Source organism: Eschscholzia californica, unplaced genomic scaffold (genome assembly GCF_041429995.1).
Source record: "Eschscholzia californica isolate CP2 unplaced genomic scaffold, dmEscCali1.0.p SCAF_4, whole genome shotgun sequence".
Taxonomy (NCBI): Eukaryota; Viridiplantae; Streptophyta; class Magnoliopsida; order Ranunculales; family Papaveraceae; genus Eschscholzia; species Eschscholzia californica.
This window is the reverse complement of record NW_028238461.1, coordinates 42,942,096-42,963,392: the sequence shown is the minus strand read 5'-3', so window position 1 is coordinate 42,963,392 and position 21,297 is coordinate 42,942,096. Positions and strand designations below refer to the sequence as shown.

At 35.5% G+C, this 21,297-nt stretch overlaps 3 protein-coding genes across 3 annotated transcripts; all 3 read right to left on the bottom strand.

Annotated features, from left to right (window-relative positions):
• Nucleotides 1-896: 896 nt before the first annotated feature.
• LOC147544880 (cytochrome b561 and DOMON domain-containing protein At3g61750-like) lies at nt 897-6,555 on the bottom strand. The gene is made up of 6 exons (XM_086635249.1): nt 6,051-6,555; nt 4,552-4,948; nt 3,643-3,929; nt 2,558-2,860; nt 2,201-2,255; nt 897-1,288 (listed from the first exon to the last, which is right to left on the bottom strand). The coding sequence occupies exons 1-4, from the start codon at nt 6,243-6,245 to the stop codon at nt 2,585-2,587; spliced, it is 1,155 nt and encodes a 384-aa protein (XP_086491375.1). The 5' UTR covers nt 6,246-6,555; the 3' UTR covers nt 897-1,288; nt 2,201-2,255; nt 2,558-2,584.
• Nucleotides 6,556-7,590: 1,035 nt separating this feature from the next.
• Nucleotides 7,591-10,577, bottom strand: LOC147544879 (protein BOBBER 1-like). Its single transcript, XM_086636121.1, has 6 exons — nt 9,928-10,577; nt 8,634-8,806; nt 8,498-8,546; nt 8,227-8,393; nt 7,983-8,066; nt 7,591-7,835 (listed from the first exon to the last, which is right to left on the bottom strand). The coding sequence occupies exons 1-6, from the start codon at nt 10,328-10,330 to the stop codon at nt 7,797-7,799; spliced, it is 915 nt and encodes a 304-aa protein (XP_086492247.1). The 5' UTR covers nt 10,331-10,577; the 3' UTR covers nt 7,591-7,796.
• Nucleotides 10,578-11,795: 1,218 nt separating this feature from the next.
• On the bottom strand, nt 11,796-21,297 carry LOC147544878 (medium-chain-alcohol O-fatty-acyltransferase-like). The gene is made up of 8 exons (XM_086635250.1): nt 20,974-21,297; nt 20,005-20,204; nt 14,734-15,121; nt 13,756-13,822; nt 13,544-13,659; nt 12,822-13,031; nt 12,530-12,667; nt 11,796-12,165 (listed from the first exon to the last, which is right to left on the bottom strand). Exons 1-8 carry the CDS (start codon nt 21,256-21,258, stop codon nt 12,010-12,012), a joined length of 1,560 nt encoding a protein of 519 aa, XP_086491376.1. The 5' UTR covers nt 21,259-21,297; the 3' UTR covers nt 11,796-12,009.

Sequence of the window (21,297 nt, the reverse complement as noted above, 5' to 3'; positions counted from 1 at the left end):
TGCGACTAATAATACTGGGGTAGTTTTAAAGACGCCCGGTCAAAGGCGTCTCATTCGAAGCAAAATGAAGGAAATTTGTAAGTGGAGGAGGCGCCTTCACCATTTATAGAGAGCCCCTTTAAACTTTCCATAATATTTTGAGTGACCCCTCTAAAATTACCCCAAACTCTAAATGAGACTATAAGACATTGCAGAAGAAAAAAGGGAATACCAAATGAATTGCTGCCCTCTCATTTTTCTCAAGACATCATCACTCTTTGACTCACTCACACACTGTAAACTTTTTTTTTTTTTTGTTGAAGACACACACTGTCAACTTGATGTTGATAAATGATTTTAATGACCAACTTGCTCTCTCTTAACTTCAGAGGTCTTTTCACTAGACTTTGTCTTAATAGGGTTTCTTATTTGTCATGGTGTGCAAATGGGATACCTATGGCTATGTACTTTTTTTTTTTTTGATGAAATAATGGCTATGTACTTGGACAAAACTTTTGTATGTGTTTTATTTTGGCTAGTCACTTTCTTCAAACTACTTTTTAGGTCAAATTTCCCATTTGGGATAAACAGTAATGACAGATGAACTACATTAGCTAAATCATGTTATGCCCTCACCACTTAGACATGATAACTCATATAGTTATGTGGGGTTTGATTGTTTGATAAAGAAACTTGATAGAAAAAAGACTAAAAGTAAGTGTAATGTTACCATTATGATGGAGAAATAGTCATTATGCGAGAAATTTTATCGAAACATTTACCGTTAAAAACAATTCTAACAATTCAAAGAATCGCTATAAGATCCATCTAAACATAGTGATTATCTAATAGCAAGAGAAACTTTAGCGTGGCGAAAATAGTATTTACCGTAACATATTTTTGAGAAATTGCTCAAATTTCTGATGTAACTTTCGTTTTAAACCCTGATCAAAACTGTGCAAGAATATAATAAGTTAGTGACTTTGGTTTCTTGTTTTTACCATAAAATAAATACATATTCAATCCAGTATATAAATTAGAATCCCCTTGTATTGTTGCAGTTAAATGATATAAGGTGATCATAACACCATTAACCTATCTATACAGAAACCAGCCAAGTTTCAGGCATTACAATAGTACCATTTTTGCTGCTGCTGTGGCCTCCGGTGTACCGACTTTTAAGTTCTAATGACAGCCCTCGTCATACAGAAAAATGAAAATGGCTAATTATCGAAAAGTCAAAGGAAGAATACTAGCCTTTTTTAGGATAGAGGCATTACTCCGGAAAATCTCTGTTCATCAACTGCAGCTGAAGAATACAAAAAATATAAGCAGTTGCAGATTATAAGAACTTTGAGTTTCCTAAGCATATTAGAGATTAGAAATGACATTAATTATCACTTAAAGGGTTAGTAAAGTAAAACAAGATCGTCACAATCCCATTGGGATTCATCGCAGATATAAATGGCCATGCTACCCATTTCCGAGATCAAATAACACATTAACATAAACAACTAAAACCAAAACAGTAAACATTTAGAATATCACTAAGATATTATATACGATTCAAAAGCCTATACATCCTACAATAACATCCCTTACATTACTTAAAATAATAGCAAGACGAGGGATCAATACTAACTCAAGGGGATGAGAAAGGGTTGTGTTGGATGTTTAGATTACTAATAAAGGTTCACAACAAGTCTGACTCAGCAATTAAACCAATGACAATAAAGGACTTTAGATGAAAGAAAAAGAAATGGAAAGCTTTGGATAATTAGTGTATAAGAGAAAGAAAAGGTAGGAAAATAACTTGGACAACAACAATCATCTTCATTAATTATAACCAAGCGTCAAAATACAAAATAATACTACTAGCTCCACACCAAGAAAAGTTTGTTGGAATCACCCCAAAGTGGCTTCAGACCAAAATTAAGGAATTACCCCAAAACTAGTAGTGGTCATCAGGCCATGGCGTGCTTCGGATTTTATGATCCCCGATACGTTCCACCCGGCCCGTCTCTAACGGGCGGACGGCATGGAACGTGAAACGACATGGCTCTGTAATCATCTTACTAGGAGAGGCAGAGTTACTAGGCGCCACGTGCAACTATTTGATTATTCTTTGTCTATGACTTTCTTAATAAACTTTTGCTTCATTCAGAGGACAAGTTAAACAGAAAGTGTAGGAATAAAATTAGAAAGGTCAAAGTTAACAAACCTAATGGTGAAATGAGAATCTGTCCAAGATGGCCTTCATATGTACATCATGTAACCTGTTTAAGGTATAGAAAGCACATTTAAGAGTTAGGCTTGGTTTAGTGTTTCTGCCAGTTTTTTTTGAAGTACTCGTAGCTTTAGCTTTTCGATGATCGGTTCCCAAAAGGAACTAAATTAAATGGACAAGTAACATCTTAGTATAGTTTTGCAAAAATTAAATGCAGAAACAAAAGGAACTAAGAATGAAAAGTTAAATCCAAAATCAGAACTTTTAGAATCAACCCCAAATAGACTAGGAAGAAATCACACGCTTTCTGCAACTAAAAGTCTAAAATGAAAGGAGATGAAAAGCACATACCTTTTGTTTTAAATATTCGAATAAAGCTTAATGCTTTACATCTGTTTTGAAAGCCGGAGGAATTGTAGTCACAGGCTTTCTCGCCCACAAGAGTGCTTCTAAAACAATGACAGTAACAAGAATAGCAACAAGAAGAAACCCATAGCCTACTTTCCAAACATTTGGTGTGTCCTGGAGCTGAAGCCCAATTACAATGTTCATAGATCCTAGAAATAGAGCTGTCCTTCCGACCCAGCCATGGTACCAATTCCAGTACCTACGAATCTTCGAGTCAAGGCTGGGGCGTGCAATGAATGCCAAAACCTGATATATGCGAGCATGAGACACAGCTAGTTCATTACAGGGTTTCATCATGATGTTTATATTTCAAATATTATTCTATCTCTAGCACCAATACTGGCATTTATGAGGTTTAATAGTTTTTTGCATTTTGGAAAAAGGTGAACACAGAAGAACCCTCATGACACGCTTGTGTGTGTTTGTGTGTGTATTTACATATGAAACAGACCAGATGCAGGGGGCAGAATCACTAGTATAGTTGATAGGTACAATATTTTCATGTTCTATATTTGTTAGCCTAGACTAATCTATTCATTGGAGTTTCTTATACAAACAAGCACCCTCTATGGGAATCCTTGTTCCAGCCAAGGTTACCACTTGGAGGAGGAAAAGAAGAAAAAGAAGAGAAATAAACATACCATTGCAATAATACATCAGATAAAAACTAATCTTTCATTTCTATAGTTTTCTTTTCCGTAAGAAGAAAAGGAAGTAGATATTCTTTTTAGAAGTTTGTGGTGAAGATTTCAGGATGTTCAAATGAAAGAGTGTGTCAGGCATGTGACATAAAATGAAAATCTCTAGTAGAAAGGTTAACCATGACTAGAGAAGAACCATCTGAGGGAACAGTAATGATAATTGTACTTGGTAAATGTTCACCTAGATTTTGACTAACGATATGAGACTATTTCTTAGCACATACTCAAATGCATTGAGTTTCGCCGACGAAATACAAAAATCTACAGTAAGGATAAGTATTGTCATTGAAACAATAGTTAACTTCAGGCAAAAGAGAGTTCATTAACCTGCAGAATACCAAGTATAAAAGCAGAATATCCAATGATTCTGTGTGATGCTACATCCGGATCCCCATAGTGATAGAGTAACTGCCCAGTCACCAAGCTGCCAATCACAACCACGAATCCCACAGACTGAATGAAGGTATGAAGATAAAACCACTGTGGATCATGATGCCTGTAATGTCTAGCAATTATAGCTCCAGATGGGAGGAGCACTCCCCATCCAATAAGACCTAATAGTCCATGATTCTGTTGTGCTCCATTAACGTTTTTCTCTACACCCGTGACAGATCCTGCACAAAAGAACTTATAAGTGACTAACTTGAATATTCATGAAACCTGTGACAAGTGCATACTTTTGATCAATAAGGCTTCCCTCATAGGTGGACATATTCTGAATCTGGTAGATTGTTCTTTTTAAGTCATCCCATTTGGAGTATCAGGTTAACTTAGTTTCTAAACCACGCAAGTTTCGAGTTTTTGGTTAAGGAGGCTTTAAAACATGAATGAAGAAAAGGAAGAGGTCTGGACTTCCTGAAAGTTCTTGATCTATAAAACCGAAGCTTTATGAATGTACACTTCTTCAAAACAAAAGAGAACTGATTATATTACAAGAATTTGGACACTATTTCGGTCATGTTAAACACCTCCATCTCAAGTGCATGAGTTTTCAGATATAAAGTATGTCTGAATTGGAGCAGAAGACTTGTTGAAGATATGATTTGATTAAAGAGATAAAGCACGCATTTACTCATGTTAAATATCTAAAATAGAAAAATATGAGTTAGATTCAGATCTATCAAGTAACATACATTACCTAAAGTTATTGGGATACCACAAGTTAAAGATTAACAAAAGACTAATATAAACGCTGTACTATATAACTTTTTCTATATAAGTTCGAGGAAAAGTAACCTTTTGAAAAGTTGAACCAAATGGATGTCCTATCATCGTGTTCCGACAGACGGTTGTCAACAGGATAAATTGACCCAAAAGCTAATAAAATTGATTGTTGAGGATCACGATTTGCAAACCTCAGCTGAAATCCCAAGTAAATGGAGGATCCATGAAGAGCAATAGCGGGTGGCACGTCAGTCAAATTCAAATTCCCATCATCTGGTATCACTTGCGCTGGATTCGTGTCTAGCAATTTGTACTGTTTGATGGTCGCTTGGCTACCTTCACCAATCCAACCTACCATAGCACTCGATCCAACCATCATACCATCCTTCGAGAATCCCATTCCAACCCATCCCGTAGTATATGTAGCTGATAACACAATTGTCATGACATTATCTTCACTCTGAAAATACTGCAACATCTACCATTGAGATATCAGAAGAACAGAAGTATGTAATATGCTTTTTATGTGGTGCAGAGAGAGGTATAGCCGTAAATATGAGACCAACTTCTGTAATAGCACAAACCCTAGCAATTAGTGAATGGAGCTAAGGGAAAGTACTTTCAAGATCGCCTAACCCCTTGTTGTATCAGTATAGTTCTACTATCCTATTTAAACAATTTAAAATTTCAAAGCAACTGGCTGTTGACTAAGTGTATGGTCATCTTATATAGTTCTCGATTCTTTATGCAATGTGGCTACCTAACCACTTCACCAAGAAAGAGCATTAAATTTTCAAAATATAAGCGGGTAAAATATGGCCACTAGAGATGTATTGACTGCTCAATAACAGTACTACTCAAATTGGAAGTCGAGAACTCAGAGTTGAGTTACTAAAGTATCACCTAAAAATGGATAAAGTTCAAACTTTCAACCTATGAATGAATTTAAACAGAAGGGTTAACCTATATTCTCCCCCTACAATTTGACCTACTATAGGAGTCTCGACCGGGACATGAACGCCGAAAAATTTGGCGTGAAATGCGATCAGATGGTCGGGGTCGGATTTCACGTCCGCTCATCAATAGAGAGAAAGTGGTGTGAAATCCGACCGGACCGCCAAAACTCTCTAAAATTTGAGTTTTTCCATGTGTTTGATAAACAAAAATTTCCATGATGACCTATTTTCTGTAAAACAAGGAAACCATTACCCAACTTCCCCACAATTTATTTTTTCTCTTTCACCAGAAAAATGCTTATCGATCTATAATAAATCATGCTTCTAATCCAAAACTTAGGGTTTCTACAGCATAATCCAATTTCCATTTCTCCTCAAACATAAAAAACTGTAATTACTATCATACAACAAGAGTTCTGTTAATGAATACAAGTAAAATGAATTTCAGATATAGAATAGACAGAATCAAACTTTTAATCATTCTCGTCAGATAACGAAAACCTAATTAAAACGAATTAATAGGTTCCAATCAAAGAACAAAAAAATGTCAAAAAATCATAAATTGAGAAAACCCTAAGAAGATTTCAGGATTAAGAATGGAATACGACGACTTACTCTGATAACGAAAGTACACCAAACAGCTTTACACACCATATTAGAAATGTTTCCGTATGGTGCTGGAAGAAACCTAGAAATATCTGGATTACAAACATTATCTTCAGCAACAACAAGGTTTTTCCTGAGTAATATTACAGCGATAAAAACGCATAAAAAACTTGGAACCGAGATTTTAGGGTTTGAATTCGCCATTGTTTTTTTCTAAAGCGTCTTCATTACAGAAGGATTGTTGATGGTGAAGATGATCTAGGGTTTTGAAATTTTAGTTTCCAAAATTGGGAATTGGGTTTGGAGTTGGTTGGTAATGGCAGATGAGGATCATCTTTCCCGCCAATTCTGTTGGAAAATACAGCTAGGACCGTCGCTTTTTTTATTGTGAGTTTAACGAATTTAGGTTTACTATAGCTAAACATTTTATGGGCTCTTGCTAATCCAAGTTTAGGATTGGAGACAGATTTCAAATTCAAGAATAAGAAAAAAGAAAATAACATGACATTGATACATCTAGAGATAGGAAAAAGACTCCCACGTCCAAACCTGCCAACGGTCACTCGAGCCCACAAGGGACCATGGGCACCCATTACCAGCACGGTGTAAGGCCCGTCCCACCCAATAGATTTAATGGGTCGGGCACGGTAGAGGAGGCTATCCGAAGTATTGCCGCCCATGCCTGCATTCCCAACCGTATCCACTATTATTCATTTATAAGGTGAGGAAACTTTGTTGTTACACACGGCATCATGGGTAGATACAAATTGTGACAACTAAAATTTTTCTACGTAGGACTGAACCTCACGACCTTATGTCAAAACTTGGTGAAAAAGTATAGTGTATCATTTTATATATTGTAATAGAGAGAAGGGTTATTTCAACAAACAAAAAAAAAGTAAAAGAGAGAAGGGTTTTGGAGGTTTATAAATGTGAGAATGTTAAAATTGTTAAGATTACACCTTGCCTTTTGGGTTATGAATGTTTATGTCTATATTAGCATCAACTTTCTTGTTACATATACGTTCAAAAGAATTGAACCCAATACTCGACCCCCGAGCCCGAGTTACCTGAGTCAGTTAGTGGGCCTGGGCAAGTAGCGCAAAATATGTTGAAAAAAACCCGCTAGCACTAATGGACAAAGGCCAAACTTGCTCAACTCGTTGCATGTGGGTGCCCATACCCGCCAAATTCCCACACCTATTGTATACGAGAATATAACATACATTGAATAAACACATACATTACCTTCAAGATAGACACCTAAGCTTTTCAAAGATACAAAAACTACTGGGCAAGAGGCTCCAAAAGCTGGCTGGCTCGACTAGGCAAGTCTGCGGGCTTAGCCAAGTCGTGCCTTTGATGGGGTTTTAGGGGTAGACAGGCCTAGTCCGGGCCTTATTGGGCTGCTTTTCAGGTACTTTAGTCCCTTACTGGCTAGATGGGTTCTTTAAAAGGCCTATTTTAAGCAGGTAAAATATGAGCTCCATTTGAGCTATGAAAAAAAAAACTATTATGAACATAGCAAAAGAAGAAAAAAAGAATGTAATACTTATAAAGGTTGTTCTATTAACCACTGGTTTCAGGTTCATAATAAAATAACTTTCACTAGAAAACACCCTAACAATTAGCTCAGTGAGCTTCACCACTAAAATTCTGTACTTAAGAGATCAAAAACCAAAACACCATAATGAAGATCGCTCCGCTTCCAACCACCAAAACACTGCACCACTTCACACGACATGAACTCAGACTCTAAGCTATTTTTGCTCTTGAGAAATCCATTTCTGGATGCTGCATTCATTCAAAAAGTGATTGAATCATGTTAGGTACAATGGAACAAAAGAACATTGTTTGTTGATATATATATATATATATATATATATATATATAGAGATAGAGAGAGAGAGAGAGAGAGAGAGAGAGAGAGAGATTACAAACCTCAGCCATGAACTTCTTCATAATCTCTTGCTTTTGCGATTCATCGCTGGTAGGGAGGCCCATGGATTTCTGGCGCTGGTCAAACTGCAATTAAGAATGATATGTTTAATAATAGCACAAAATTGAAGTTGGCAATTAGAAAACAGAAAGGAAGACTAAAACAAACAATGACACAATGTTACTGACATAACGTAATGCTGGATCTCACAAATAAGATAAAATGAATCATGAGTTGAGAAATTACCATCATTTTCTCCACAGCTTGGCGAGTTTCAGGGTCCAAGTCCGAGAGCTTGCTGGTCTCAGGTTCTACCTTTTGTGTATCAACTTCAGGTTCACCTTTCACTAAATATTTCCACCACTCCATTTGATTTTGCTTAGTTAATAGAATTGATACAGACTTCGAATCCTCTGCAAAAATATCAAAAGTTTTACAATCGTAGTTTTTAAACTTCATGGCAATGGGTAAGTACAAATTGTTTTACAGTGACAAAAAGCTTGGAAGTAGTGATTACCTATGCTCCAAAAGCTGTCATCAACTTTCACAGATTGGAAAAAATCTCCCTAGAGAAACATTAAGATGCAAGGGATAAGTGAGGAGAAGTATTGCACTAAGGAGCAAACAAATGATAAAGAGAGAATTCTACTTACATCTATGATAGGTGGCTGACCCTTCAATCCAACCTTCAGATGGTTTTTCTTTATCTCACAGGAGACAAACCTCGACTTAGTCCCATGAGGAACAGGAATATTAACAGTCACTTCTTGCAGAGTTTGTGTCCATGAATAGTTTTCCATGTCCAGGCCATTACCACTGTTTGGAGCTGCTCAAATGTTTTAAGAAGTTAGCAACTGCTCCAAGATAGCGAAAATTAGAAAAAACTGAACTGTAGGTGACTGGGCCTGACAAGAGAACTTAGCTACAATTTTCTTTTTAGTGTACTAATTTTCATCATTAAAGAACTTGTAGTAGAAACTGTGGATTGAACAACAGATTAAAACATCAACGACTAGGTTCGTCTGCTGTATTGGTTGTGACTGAAAACACGTTGGCAGATAGACCCATCGAATGGAATGGAGGTACCCGTTTTATGATAGATTACTCATGCCATACGTGGGTCAATGGGTTCTTTGGAAGTCTCCGAGTAACCTGCATCTAATACTCCTAATAACATCCTTTTCCCAATAAAAAACTTCTTTCTACTTTCGAAATAGAGATATGGGTAGGTATAGAAGAAGGAGCTGGAACTTTTCTGGAACAATCTCAATAAAGCTCGTCTCTTGAACCTAGGACAAAAAGTTTATTTTTATCTAAAAATTAGTATATAATGGTACACATAATCTCTACAATATAGATCAAACCAGTATGCTGCTCCTGCTTCACCAAAGAAGCATAAGGATTACCCACGGCTGTGTAACACAATTATTAGCTATCTCAAACTGTCAAACTAAACAATGTCTAAAACAAACTCGAATCATAACTAAGCTACTAGTTTCAAGTTCCAAAAGATTCGATCGCCAGATTCAGGGAACCAGTTTCACCATAATCTTAACAAATATAGGCAGTAGGCATGAACCCTAGCCTAGCCACCGACCGCTCTCTATCGTTCCCTTAATATATAGTTGTTTTGACTTTTGATTGTACAGCCAGTCAGCCACACTAGTCATTCACTCTAAGCATCTAAATTTCTAATGAAGTTTTAGGAGTTCCCATTTAAGGATTAGTATATACTATATAGATTAATGTTAGTCTTCGACCTACAAACCTAAGAATATTTTTATCTTATGTAATTAGGGTTTAGGGTTCAAAGTTTCCCGCACAGATCATAAAAAAATCAGAGTTGAACTGAAACATGCAAAATCTTGACTCGATTCAAAAGATAATAGCTAGACTCTTGTGAAGCAAGATAAAAAGAACAAAATTAGGTCAAAGATTAGAACGAACCTCTAACTTTCGAATCATCTTTCTCCGGTTTACTTTCCGACGAAGCCGATGCATCTTTCTCCGGCGTCTCCACCACCTTAGTAACCACAGATTCAGCCTCTTTCATCTTTTTCTCAGTCTTCTTTTTCTCCTCGGCGTATTTCTCCTTCGCTGCAGAAACTAAAGCAGAAATCTTCTGATCGACTTGAGAATCTTTGAGAAGATCAGATTTCCTGCGAAGAAAATCGATAACAGTTTCAACAACTCCTAATGGAGTTTGCTTGTCTAAGATCGATTTCAGAACTTCATCGTAAAGTCCGACAGTGTTTCCAGAAGATTCAGGAAGTGAAGAAGATGAAGTTGAGGGTTTTTTCTGTATCTTTTGTTGCCCTTCTTCTTCTTGAAAATCAGAAATAATCGCCATTGTTGAAATCTCGAAGACTCTGGAGATTTGATTTGGGGTTTTGCTTTTGGGGTTTGGGTGAGTGAAGGGTTTTGGGCTTTTATAAGCACTAATATTTAACCGAGGGTCGGTCTAATTGTGTTTCAATTAAATTAGGATTCTAATTTTGATTAGGAACAATTGCTATTTCTTTTTATAATTTCCCTCTTTCTTTTGTTTTTTTTTTTGTTTTTTTTGTAAAGATTGTTTTTTTTTTTGTTCAAGAGTCTTCCTTTTATTAGTAATTAGTATTTTTGTAGGGTAATGACAATTTTAGGTTTTTTAGAAGGTTCTGGATTTTTTTTAAGAGGGAATTTATTTATTTAGAGAATAACTCAAAAGAATTCTAAGATTTAAAAGATATTTCCGGAACACTCTAAAACTTAAAAATTATTTATTTGATATTTTTTGGATAGGTAATTTTCTTTTAAATATCAAAAATATTGATATGGTTGTTAAAACTCGTATTCATAAAAAAGAATAATTTGAATCTAATTGGTAGCTCCTAAGAGCATTTCCAGTGAAAGATTCCGTTTGAAAAACACAGAAGTTTCGCCTAGATTTTTTTCAAAATTAAAATAAGATGTCTTCCAATGCAAAATTCAATTGGATCTTAAGATGATGTGACGACATTTAGGCCTGTAAACGGTAGCTTATCGGATCGGATATAGGCATATCCATATCCGAAACCGATAAGCTATCTGGATATCCGTATCCGATAATTATTCGACGGATATTATAAATCAATACCCGAAGCTTCAACAAAATTTCAAATTTTTCCATGAAATTTTTAACCATTAGAACTAAATCATAAATCTCAACCATACATTTTATATATTATTATGAATAAATTTAAATTTTTATTATTTTTTTATATTACTTATCGGATACGAATATTTATCGAATCGAATATTAGTGTACCCGTATCTGATATCCGATAAGGAATATCTGAATCCGTATCCCAAATTCGAATACGGATGCGGATCAGATGTCTTCCCAACGAGTTCCATAACTTTCACCAATCAAACTTTCTCATCAATCAAACGTTCTCTTAACTAAATCAAGTATAGTTACATCAAAGATCCAAATTTCAGTTGGAGAAACTCAAACCGGTCATCTCATATCAAACTTACTAAAGAAAATTGACACGAGCCAACCAATTTGAGCTCCGGTTACCTAGTTTGGGTCACTGGTGTCCAAACCAGAGGGGTAAAGTTAAAATTCTCTATCAAATTTAGTTTGGTTTTTACTGATTTGTGCCAGAAATATTGAACAAAAAAAATTGGTTTTTCAAAGATATAGTTTTTGAGTTGTTTTTGACAATTTTAATGGATATTGAGAGTGAAACTAAAAATTATAACACGATGGATGGAAAAAAAAGTATTGATCATGAGATGTTATTGAAGTTAAAAGAAAGAGAGATTTGATGAAGGTGAAGAAAGTCAAGTATGTTGGATAAGTAGTAATATTAAATAAAAACGACACAATTACAATTCCTCACTTATTTCACACTTCCCACAAGCATTTCTACAAACTTATATACTAGTAAGCGAAATGAATCATAAATCTAAACATCTTTACATAGTTTAGTCTTCTGATCAAGACTATTGACCTTAGAGTGATATAAGGGTTTCGAATATCTTTGGTGTGTACGAATATGCTTAGTTCTTAGGTATATTTATAATTGCATCCTTAATAAGTTTGAGAGATTCTTCAAGGTCATCACAAAGTTGATGAGGATCAGGAATTGCATCTTGGTCAACTGCAAGAACTATTATCATCTTATTGTCATAACTTTGATAATTAATTGTCAAAGCCTGCAAACCAACAACATGAAAAGATAAGTTAAATTACAATAAGACCATGGAATCGTTTCTAAGTCTGTAATTAGGGCGGAATCTACATTGAAGCGAGGGTAGACTATAGCTTTTATAATGAGTTGAATAATGAGTTGAATGTCTAAAATTTAATACTTTCAGCTTATAATAGAATTGGATGTATGCCCACCAGTCTTTGGTGCAGTGGTTAGACACCCTTCTTGAGTCCATGAGGTTGTGGGATTGAGTATCAGTGGACGTAGTTTGCCATTAAAATTTATTCCGGTTATCCACTAACGTAAATCGTAGTCGAAATCTCAAAAAAAAAAAAAAAAACAAAAAAAAAAGATAGAATTGGACTTACATGTGGATGCCCATAAGTAGTGGGAGCAAGGTAAGCAATTGGAGTGCCATAAAAACTTATTTCTTCTTGAGGTCCAACCAGGTTTGAGAAGGACATTGTTGTTTGTGTGATAATCCTGTTTGTTAAAGAAGCTGCTGCCTGTAGTATGGTAGTATCAAATTGATTTACAAAAATAAACCATTTCAAACAAACTTCTACACAAAAAATGTTTTTTGGTCCGACAAAAAAAAAATCTCAATGACCCGATCAAGACCAAAAATGCACAATATTTAATTTAGAGTAGTACTTTTACCTTAATGCCAAAGTACTTGAAAATTGGTTCAGAAATATAATATGTGTAGAGAGCCTCATAAGAATTTTTCTTCTTATCAATTGTGGCTTTGGCTTCACGAATGTAGTCCAATGGGTCATCTTTTAGGGCAATATTGAGAGGAAGAAGAATAAACCCAAGCAAGTTTCCCCATTTGGCGTCTGTCTTGCCCTTCATCATGTCAGATAAGTCCTATTTGCATAAGTTTGAAGAAAAAAAAGTTAGATCGAAGAACCTTGCATCACTTGTAAATTAGTAATCGAGTTAATTAATTGTAAATGACATACATACTTATAGATATCTCCCGTTAGAGATCATTTGATTAATTTATATCTCAAATTTCATATGAGAAAAAGAAAATTTATTCAAAATTTCAAGACAGATAATCGTAAAATCCTGATTAAGGTGTAAAAAAGTTTTTTTTTTTTTTTTTTAATCTTTTTTACTTGAGATCATATCTAAAACCAAAAGTTGATAAAATAGTCGTTCTCAGTTCATTTCATTACAAAAGAAAGTACAACAACATTTGTTTACTTGTTACAATTGGTTGGTTCTGTAGTAGTTCGAAAACACATAAATAAATAAATTTTCAGAGCTTTAAAACTCAACCTCTAGTCATTTTTTAAATCCACTTTATACACTACAAAAGACTATAGCGCTAACTAAATATGTGAAACCACGAAAACATAACAAGAAGCAAGTACCTGGATTCCTTGCGAAGGTCTAATATTAACAAGCAAAGTAGTTCTAAGACGAATGTCTTTCGGAAGATTATTCTTCTTTTTGGTTTCTCCTTCATCTATTTCACCTTTCTCATCACCTGCCCAAGTAATTAGGAAGCATGAGATGACATGAAGGTGTTATAACAGTGTAAACATAGTAGTAGAATTATACAAGGAAATATAAGAGCACTCACCATATCTCTTATTCAGATAACGAGAGAGGCCGGCAACAGTGACCCCGAAAACCACATCATTGATTGTCTGTAAGAACAATGGTTTTCGTGTTTCATTAAATTAAAAATGTTACAAGGGAGAATTTGACATACACCCCCACTATTATATGAATATTAGGACTACACCCCCACTTTTTCAAAACTTTTGATATACACCCCCACTTGGACGGAAACCGTCAACTCAGAGTTAAGTTGGGTGTGTGCGAAACACACGCGCCAACCATGACGATTTTACCCTTTTGTAGTTGTTGAAATATTTTAAGCGATTTTGACATACACCCCCACTATTATATGAATTTTTGGACTACACCCCAATTTTTTGATAAAAACAAAATTTTTCAATTTGCCCTCCAACGATCATCTTTTACCTTTTGTCTTATAAATTTATTTATCTTAGACAAGCTAAAAGGTCAAAGCGAAAGAACTATTTGAGATATCAAACTATAGAAAAGATGGGAGGAACTATTTTGGATATCAAGCGAAAGAACTTATTTATCTTATATGGGAGGAACTAGTTTATCTTATTTGACATAAGATAAATAAGTTCTTTCGCTTTGATCTTTTAGTTTGTCTAAGATAAATAAGTTTATAAGAAAAAAAGGTAAAAGATGATCGTTGGAGGGCAAATTGAAAAATTTTGTTTTTTCAAAAAATGGGGGTGTAGTCCAAAAATTCATATAATAGTGGGGGTGTATGTCAAAATCGCTCAAAATATTTCAACATCTACAAAAGGGTAAAATCGTCATGGTTGGCGCGTGTGTTTCACACACACCCAACTTAACTCTGAGTTGACGGTTTCCGTCCAGGTGGGGGTGTATATCAAAAGTTTTCAAAAAGTGGGAGTGTAGTCCTAATATTCATATAATAGTGGGGGCGTATGTCAAATTCTCCCATTACTTGAACACAAATTAGAAGAGTATAAGTTAATAAAATACTAACCGTTTTCATGGTATTTTTCACCAACTTTATATCATCCAAACTAACACTCCTATGAACAAACCTCTTAGTAGTAAACTCAACCCCTTCATCACCTTTGATAGGTGTTTTTGTATCTCTCAAGAACACAAGTGTTGCAGTAAACAGCAATACATCAACTAAAGTATTCCAAACTAGTTGAAAACCAGTCAACATCACCAGTAAAATCCATGGCCAAAAACTCTCAACTTTCTTCGAGATAACCTGTCGTTTAGTACTCGTTGGAATTGTGGGTAATGCGTTCGGGTCGGAGGTTTTCCGAGTACAAGCAAGTAAGAGAGAGATGAGAGAAGTGCCATCTCCAAGTGAATGATGAACTCTAAGAACAACTACAGCTTCAGCTTCAGTGGTTGTTAGGTTTAATAGATAAGAAGTTATAATATGAATTGTGAGAACTGAGAAGTACTGGATCATGATGAGATACATGGGATCATACCCATAAGTTGTTAAGAGTTAGTTATAAGTTTGTTAGTAGTTAAAAGTCAGTTAGAGAGTTAGGTAAAGTTCTGTTTTTCCTTCTCTATATAAACTTGTACTTCCTCTTAAATCAATAATAAGAATCGAATTCAACTATGGTATCAGAGCAATTTTTCCAAGCTTCCGATCATCTTCAACCCTAAATTTTCTCTCTCTAGAAATAAACTTTCACTGTTCTTCATTTCTTCTTCTTCTTCTTCCTCTTCGATTATCTTTTCTCATCTTCAAAACCTAAAATTCTCTTCTTCATTGTTTACTCCTTCTCTGAAAAACAATGGAATCAACGAAAATTACTTCCTTGTCAATCAACTCTATGGGAAATGCAATTCCTATCAAACTTCAAGCTGATAATTACTTAGCATGGAAATCAATGTTTCTTCCTATCCTAAAGAAATATAAGGTTCTAGATCTAATCGATGGAACTAGACCTTGTCCTGATCAATATATAGATGCAGCTAGAGAAATCATAAATCAAGACTACATAGATTGGATCGATGAAGATCAAACTCTTTTGATATGGATTAATTCCACTCTTTCTGATTCAGTAGTACCTTATGTTGTTGGAACAACAACCTCAGCTCAGTTATGGCGAAATCTCGAAGAATCATTTGCTACCTCTTCAACAGCTCACATCCTTCAACTTGAAAGACAATTACGAGATTGTAAGAAAGATAATGATACAATTCCTGAGTTTCTTTCAAAGATTAAACGAATTTGTGACAGTCTAGCTGCTGCTGGAAGTCCAGCATCTTCTAAAGAAGTGATAGTAAGTATTTTAAGTGGTCTTCCCTCTGAATTTGATGCTTTCTCTACCTCTATTCGAATTAGGAATCCTCCTGTTACTATTAATGAATTACACAACCTATTACTAAGTGAAGAAATCACTTTGAATGATAAGATGAAGAAAATGAGTATCTCATTAGATAATCATGCTTTATTAGCTTCAAATCAAGGTACAAGTTTTCAGAATAAGAACATTTATTCACATAAAACTCAAGGTAATACTTCTTATCAAGGAAATACTTCATATCATGGTTCTCAAAATCGAAATCAGTTCAGTAACACAAACTCAGGTAGAGGTTCTGGTTATTCTCGAGGAAGAGGAGGTAGTAGTATGTATTCCAGAGGGTTTGGTAATCGCAATCAACATCAATCCTCTAATATCTCTTCTACTAATCGACCAATTTGTCAAATCTGCAACAAAGTTGGACATACTGCTATGGAGTGTTATCATAGGCTTAATTTTTCTTATCAAGGAAGGTCACCTCCATCTAATCTTGCTGCTATGCTAGCCTCTGCTAATGTGTTTGGAAGTAATCCTTGGTTTGCTGACTCTGGAGCAACCAATCATATTACACCTGATCTCTCTCAGTTAGCTTCTTCATCTGGTTTTCATGGCACTGAGAGGATCAATGCTGCTAATGGCCAAGGTATGCTTATAACACATACTGGTAATACCTCCTTTGTTAAGAATAATAGGTGTTTTAGACTTCAAAATGTACTTAGAGTTCCTCAAGCTACTCATAATCTTTTGTCAGTACATAAATTTACAACTGATAATAACTGCTCCTTAACCTTTGATCCTCTTGGATACTATGTGAAGGACCTCCACTCGACCAAGATCATTTTCCAAGGGCCAACTGAAGCTGGTCTATACCCAATCTCTCTTTCTCCTAATAAATCAAGCTCAACTCATGCTCTCTCTATTCAGCCTTCTCAAGAGCATCTTTGGCACAGAAGACTTGGGCACCCTTCATTTCAATCTCTTCAAAGATTGAAACAGACTATTATTCCTAATAATACTCCTCTCAAACCTATTTTTTGTAATGAATGTCAATTGGGAAGGAATAAAAAGTTACCTTTTACTGTTTCTATAACAAATACTTCTCAACCTCTTGAATTACTTCACATAGACCTCTGGGGTCCTTCTCCTATTCCTTCTATAAGTGGCTATAGGTATTATGCTAACATTATTGATGACTTTACTAAGTTTTGTTGGATTTTGCCTTTACACAACAAATCAGATTTTAGAAATGCTTTTGTTATCTTCAAAACTACAATAGAGAACCAACTGTCTTGCAAAATTAAGACTATAAGAACAGATGGAGGAGGAGAGTTTCTAAACAATGTTTTCAAAATCTTTCTTCAAAATGCTGGTATCATTCATCAATTGACATGTCCCCATACCCCAGAGCAAAATGGTACAGCTGAATCAAAACATAAACATCTCTTAGATGTTGCTAGAACTTTGCTAATTCAATCCTCTCTTCCACATGGTTATTGGTTAGAATCTTTGTATACAGCCAACTATCTAATTAATCGATTACCAACTAAGTCTCTTAGCTTTACTTCTCCTTTTGAAAAGCTATTTCATCATTCTCCTGACTATCACTTTCTCAAGGTTTTTGGATGTGCATGTTTTCCTTGGCTCAAACCTTATGCTACAAATAAGCTTACTCCTAGAAGTAAGACTTGTGTGTTTATAGGATATACACAGGACCACAAGGGTTACAAATGTCTAGACATAACTACTGGCAGAGTATATGTCTCAAGACATGTAACTTTCAATGAAAATTACTTTCCTTTCTCTAATATCTCTCAATCTCTTTCACATCCCTCCATTATTAATACTTCCCCACCCTTGTTACCAACACCACCACCACCTAACTTCACATTACCACCACCAACATCACCACCTAATTTTTCATCATCACCACCTATTTCTTCATCATCAACATCTAATTCTCCACCAACAACACCTAACTCTCCACCTACTTCTCCACCTATCCCTTCTACAACTAATTCCTCTTCTACTTCACCTAATTCTTCATCACCTTCACCTGTTCTTACTCCCTTATTACCCTCTCCTCCTTCTTCCTTACTACCCATTTCAAATCAACACCCTATGCAAACAAGATCCAAGTCTGGGATTTTTAAACCAAAAACAATATCTCTTGCAACCAAACATCCTATATCTCCTGTCCTATTGGCTCACACTTTCCCTCCTACTCCTACTTGTTTCACACAAGCTAATAAAGATCCAAAATGGAGAATGGCAATGAGTGAGGAATTCTCTGCTCTTCAAAAAGCCGGTACATGGTCTCTAGTCCCTCCTCATCCAAGTCAGAATATTGTTGGATGTAAGTGGGTGTATAAGATTAAGCAGAATTCTGATGGTTCAATTGAGAGGTACAAGGCCAGACTTGTTGCTAAAGGTTATCATCAACAGGAAGGCTTAGACTTTCAAGATACCTTTAGTCCAGTGGCTAAACCAACCACAATTCGAATTTTATTAAACTTAGCTGTTCAAAATGATTGGGAGATAAGACAATTAGATGTTAGCAATGCTTTTTTACATGGGTCTTTAAAAGAGACAGTCTATATGAGTCAACCTATTGGTTTTCAAGATCTATCCAAACCCAATTATGTATGCAAGTTACATAAGTCTTTATATGGCCTCAAACAGGCCCCAAGAGCATGGTATGAAGAATTAGTTGACTCCTTGCTTGGTCTTGGTTTCCAGAAATCAAATGCTGACTCTTCTCTCTTCATTTATCATCATGGTCATGACTTAGCATATATGTTAGTCTATGTTGATGATATTTTGATTACTGGTACATCTTCTACACTATGTCAAAGACTCATCTCTGAATTAAGCACAAAATTTTCTATGAAGGATCTTGGTCCTTTGCATTATTTCTTGGGTCTTGAGGCAGTAAGAAACTCTCAAGGTATCACTCTTACCCAATCTAAGTATATTCTTGATCTTCTAGAGAAAACAAATATGTCTGGGGCAAAACCTTGTTCAACACCACTTGCAGCTAAGACCAAACTTCTTCCTACTGATGGATCATACCTCTCTGATCCAACTGTCTATAGAAGCATTGTTGGGGCACTTCAATATCTTACATGGACCAGACCAGATATAAACTTTGCTGTAAGTCAGGTCTGTCAATTTATGCATAAACCTACTGATGTTCATCTTAATGCAACCAAGAGAATTTTAAGGTATCTAAAGAGTACAATTGATCATGGTATTCGAATCTCCAAATCTTCATCTTTTACACTTCAAGCTTATGCTGATGCTGATTGGGCTGGAAGTCCCATTGACAGTCGTTCAATGGGTGGTTACATTATCTACTTAGCTGGTAATCCAATTTGTTGGTCTGCAAAGAAGCAACCCACTGTCTCGAGGTCATCCACAGAAGCTGAGTATAGGGCCTTAGCACAATCAGCAGCTGAGGTTGTTTGGGTTTGTTCTCTTCTTAGAGAACTTCATTGTTCCCTCTCTACTGCTCCAATGTTGTTCTGTGACAATGTTTCTGCATTATCTTTGGCTTCGAACCCAGTCTTTCATTCCAAAATTAAGCATCTAGCTTTGGACTTTCATTTTATTAGGGAATTGGTTGCTTCTCGAATGCTTCGACTTCAATATATTCCTACAGTTGCTCAACCAGCAGATACTCTCACAAAAGCTTTACCTGGCCCAAGGTTTCATCTCCTCAAAACCAAATTGAAGGTTTGTTCTACCTCCAATTTGAAGGGGGATAATAGATAAGAAGTTATAATATGAATTGTGAGAACTGAGAAGTACTGGATCATGATGAGATACATGGGATCATACCCATAAGTTGTTAAGAGTTAGTTATAAGTTTGTTAGTAGTTAAAAGTCAGTTAGAGAGTTAGGTAAAGTTCTGTTTTTCCTTCTCTATATAAACTTGTACTTCCTCTTAAATCAATAATAAGAATCGAATTCAACTAAGGTTTAAGAGATGAAGTTCCCATAATGGTTTTGACATGGGTAAGGGAGTTTTGCTTAGGTTTGAGATATAATCTTCTATAAATTTTTCTGGTGATTTCATGTTTTGATCTAAATCTGGAATAATGACATGGTTTTCTATATTTACTTGTGTTTTTACCCACTTTATTTCTTCTTTCCCTTTGATCCCATATTTGACCTGGAGTTAACAAAAAATTGTAAAAGATGTTCAGCTCCAAAAGAATCTTAAAAAACTCCAATCAACAATTCATATACTCAAAATAGATATATGGCCATCAAAGGTGACGGTATGCCCGATCACTCTCCCGACTGAATTCCATCCTGGTAACGTGGCCGATCCAGTTTTAAAGGGAGAGTTTTTCACTTTCTCTCTCTAAATCAGGACCGGCTACATCACCCGGTAAGGATTATGTCGGGAGACTGGCCGGACATACCATCAGTTTTTATATAGCTACTGCTGTTTTAATACATTTAAGGATATATTATACCATATTAATCATAAGAGAGATGCTAGAATCACAAAAGATTTTGACAAAAAAAAAGTTCCCAGCTGATGTGGCGGTTGTGATTTTCATCTTTCAACGGCCTAGATTTGGTCAAAGTTTGAAACCACACCCGCCACATCAGCTGGGACCTTTTTTTGTCAAAATCTTTTGTAACTTTATCATTTCCCTAATCATAATGAGCAAATAAGCTAGCCCTCAAAGCGTTATTGGCGCCTCCCTCAAGGCAAATTTTGGGAGGGGGAGTCTAAGGGAAACCGTCGCCAATAACACTTTAGAAGTGCTAAATGGCTTATGAAAACCAACCTTAAATAGGCCTTCAAATAACTAATTAATACATTGAGCTTCGACATGAAAATGAACAATGGTGTATATGATTTAGAAGAGTAATACGACATATAATTAAGAAAATACGGGAAAGAAAAATGATATTAATATATATACCTGTTTAGAGCAGAAGCGAGGGTGTTTAAGCATAGAATTAATCAACCCATGTTTAATAATATTTGGTTCAATCTTAGTTTTAAGCCCAATAATTGCAATTATATGACAATTAAAATGAGGTTCATGAAATAAACGTGCTGACGGACTTAACGGCTCTTCTTCTACGTCCTCCTCTGTCGACTCAACGTTAACTTTCTCATACTTCTCCATTACTTCCTTACTTATCTTAGTTCTAACTCTCAAATCTTTCATCTTCAAGCTCATCAATTCTTCTTCAACATTCATGGTATTTCTTTTTCAGGTACACTTCTAAAGGAGAGTGAA

Excerpts from the sequence above, each read along its gene's own strand:
- LOC147544880 (XM_086635249.1), bottom strand. The coding sequence starts at position 6,245 with ATGGCGAATTCAAACCCTAAAATCTCGGTTCCAAGTTTTTTATGCGTT. Across the intron at positions 4,949-6,050 it reads GGTGTACTTTCGTTATCAGA|TATTTTCAGAGTGAAGATAA; the intron begins GTAAGTCGTCGT and ends TAGATGTTGCAG. Across the intron at positions 2,861-3,642 it reads TTATACTTGGTATTCTGCAG|GTTTTGGCATTCATTGCACG; the intron begins GTTAATGAACTC and ends CGCATATATCAG.
- LOC147544879 (XM_086636121.1), bottom strand. The coding sequence starts at position 10,330 with ATGGCGATTATTTCTGATTTTCAAGAAGAAGAAGGGCAACAAAAGATA. Across the intron at positions 8,807-9,927 it reads AGATGATTCGAAAGTTAGAG|CTCCAAACAGTGGTAATGGC; the intron begins GTTCGTTCTAAT and ends ACATTTGAGCAG. Across the intron at positions 8,067-8,226 it reads AAGCTGTGGAGAAAATGATG|TTTGACCAGCGCCAGAAATC; the intron begins GTAATTTCTCAA and ends TCTTAATTGCAG.
- LOC147544878 (XM_086635250.1), bottom strand. The coding sequence starts at position 21,258 with ATGAATGTTGAAGAAGAATTGATGAGCTTGAAGATGAAAGATTTGAGA. Across the intron at positions 15,122-20,004 it reads CTTCATCTCTTAAACCTTAG|AACCACTGAAGCTGAAGCTG; the intron begins TTGAATTCGATT and ends ATTAAACCTAAC. Across the intron at positions 12,668-12,821 it reads TCAAGTACTTTGGCATTAAG|GCAGCAGCTTCTTTAACAAA; the intron begins GTAAAAGTACTA and ends ACCATACTACAG.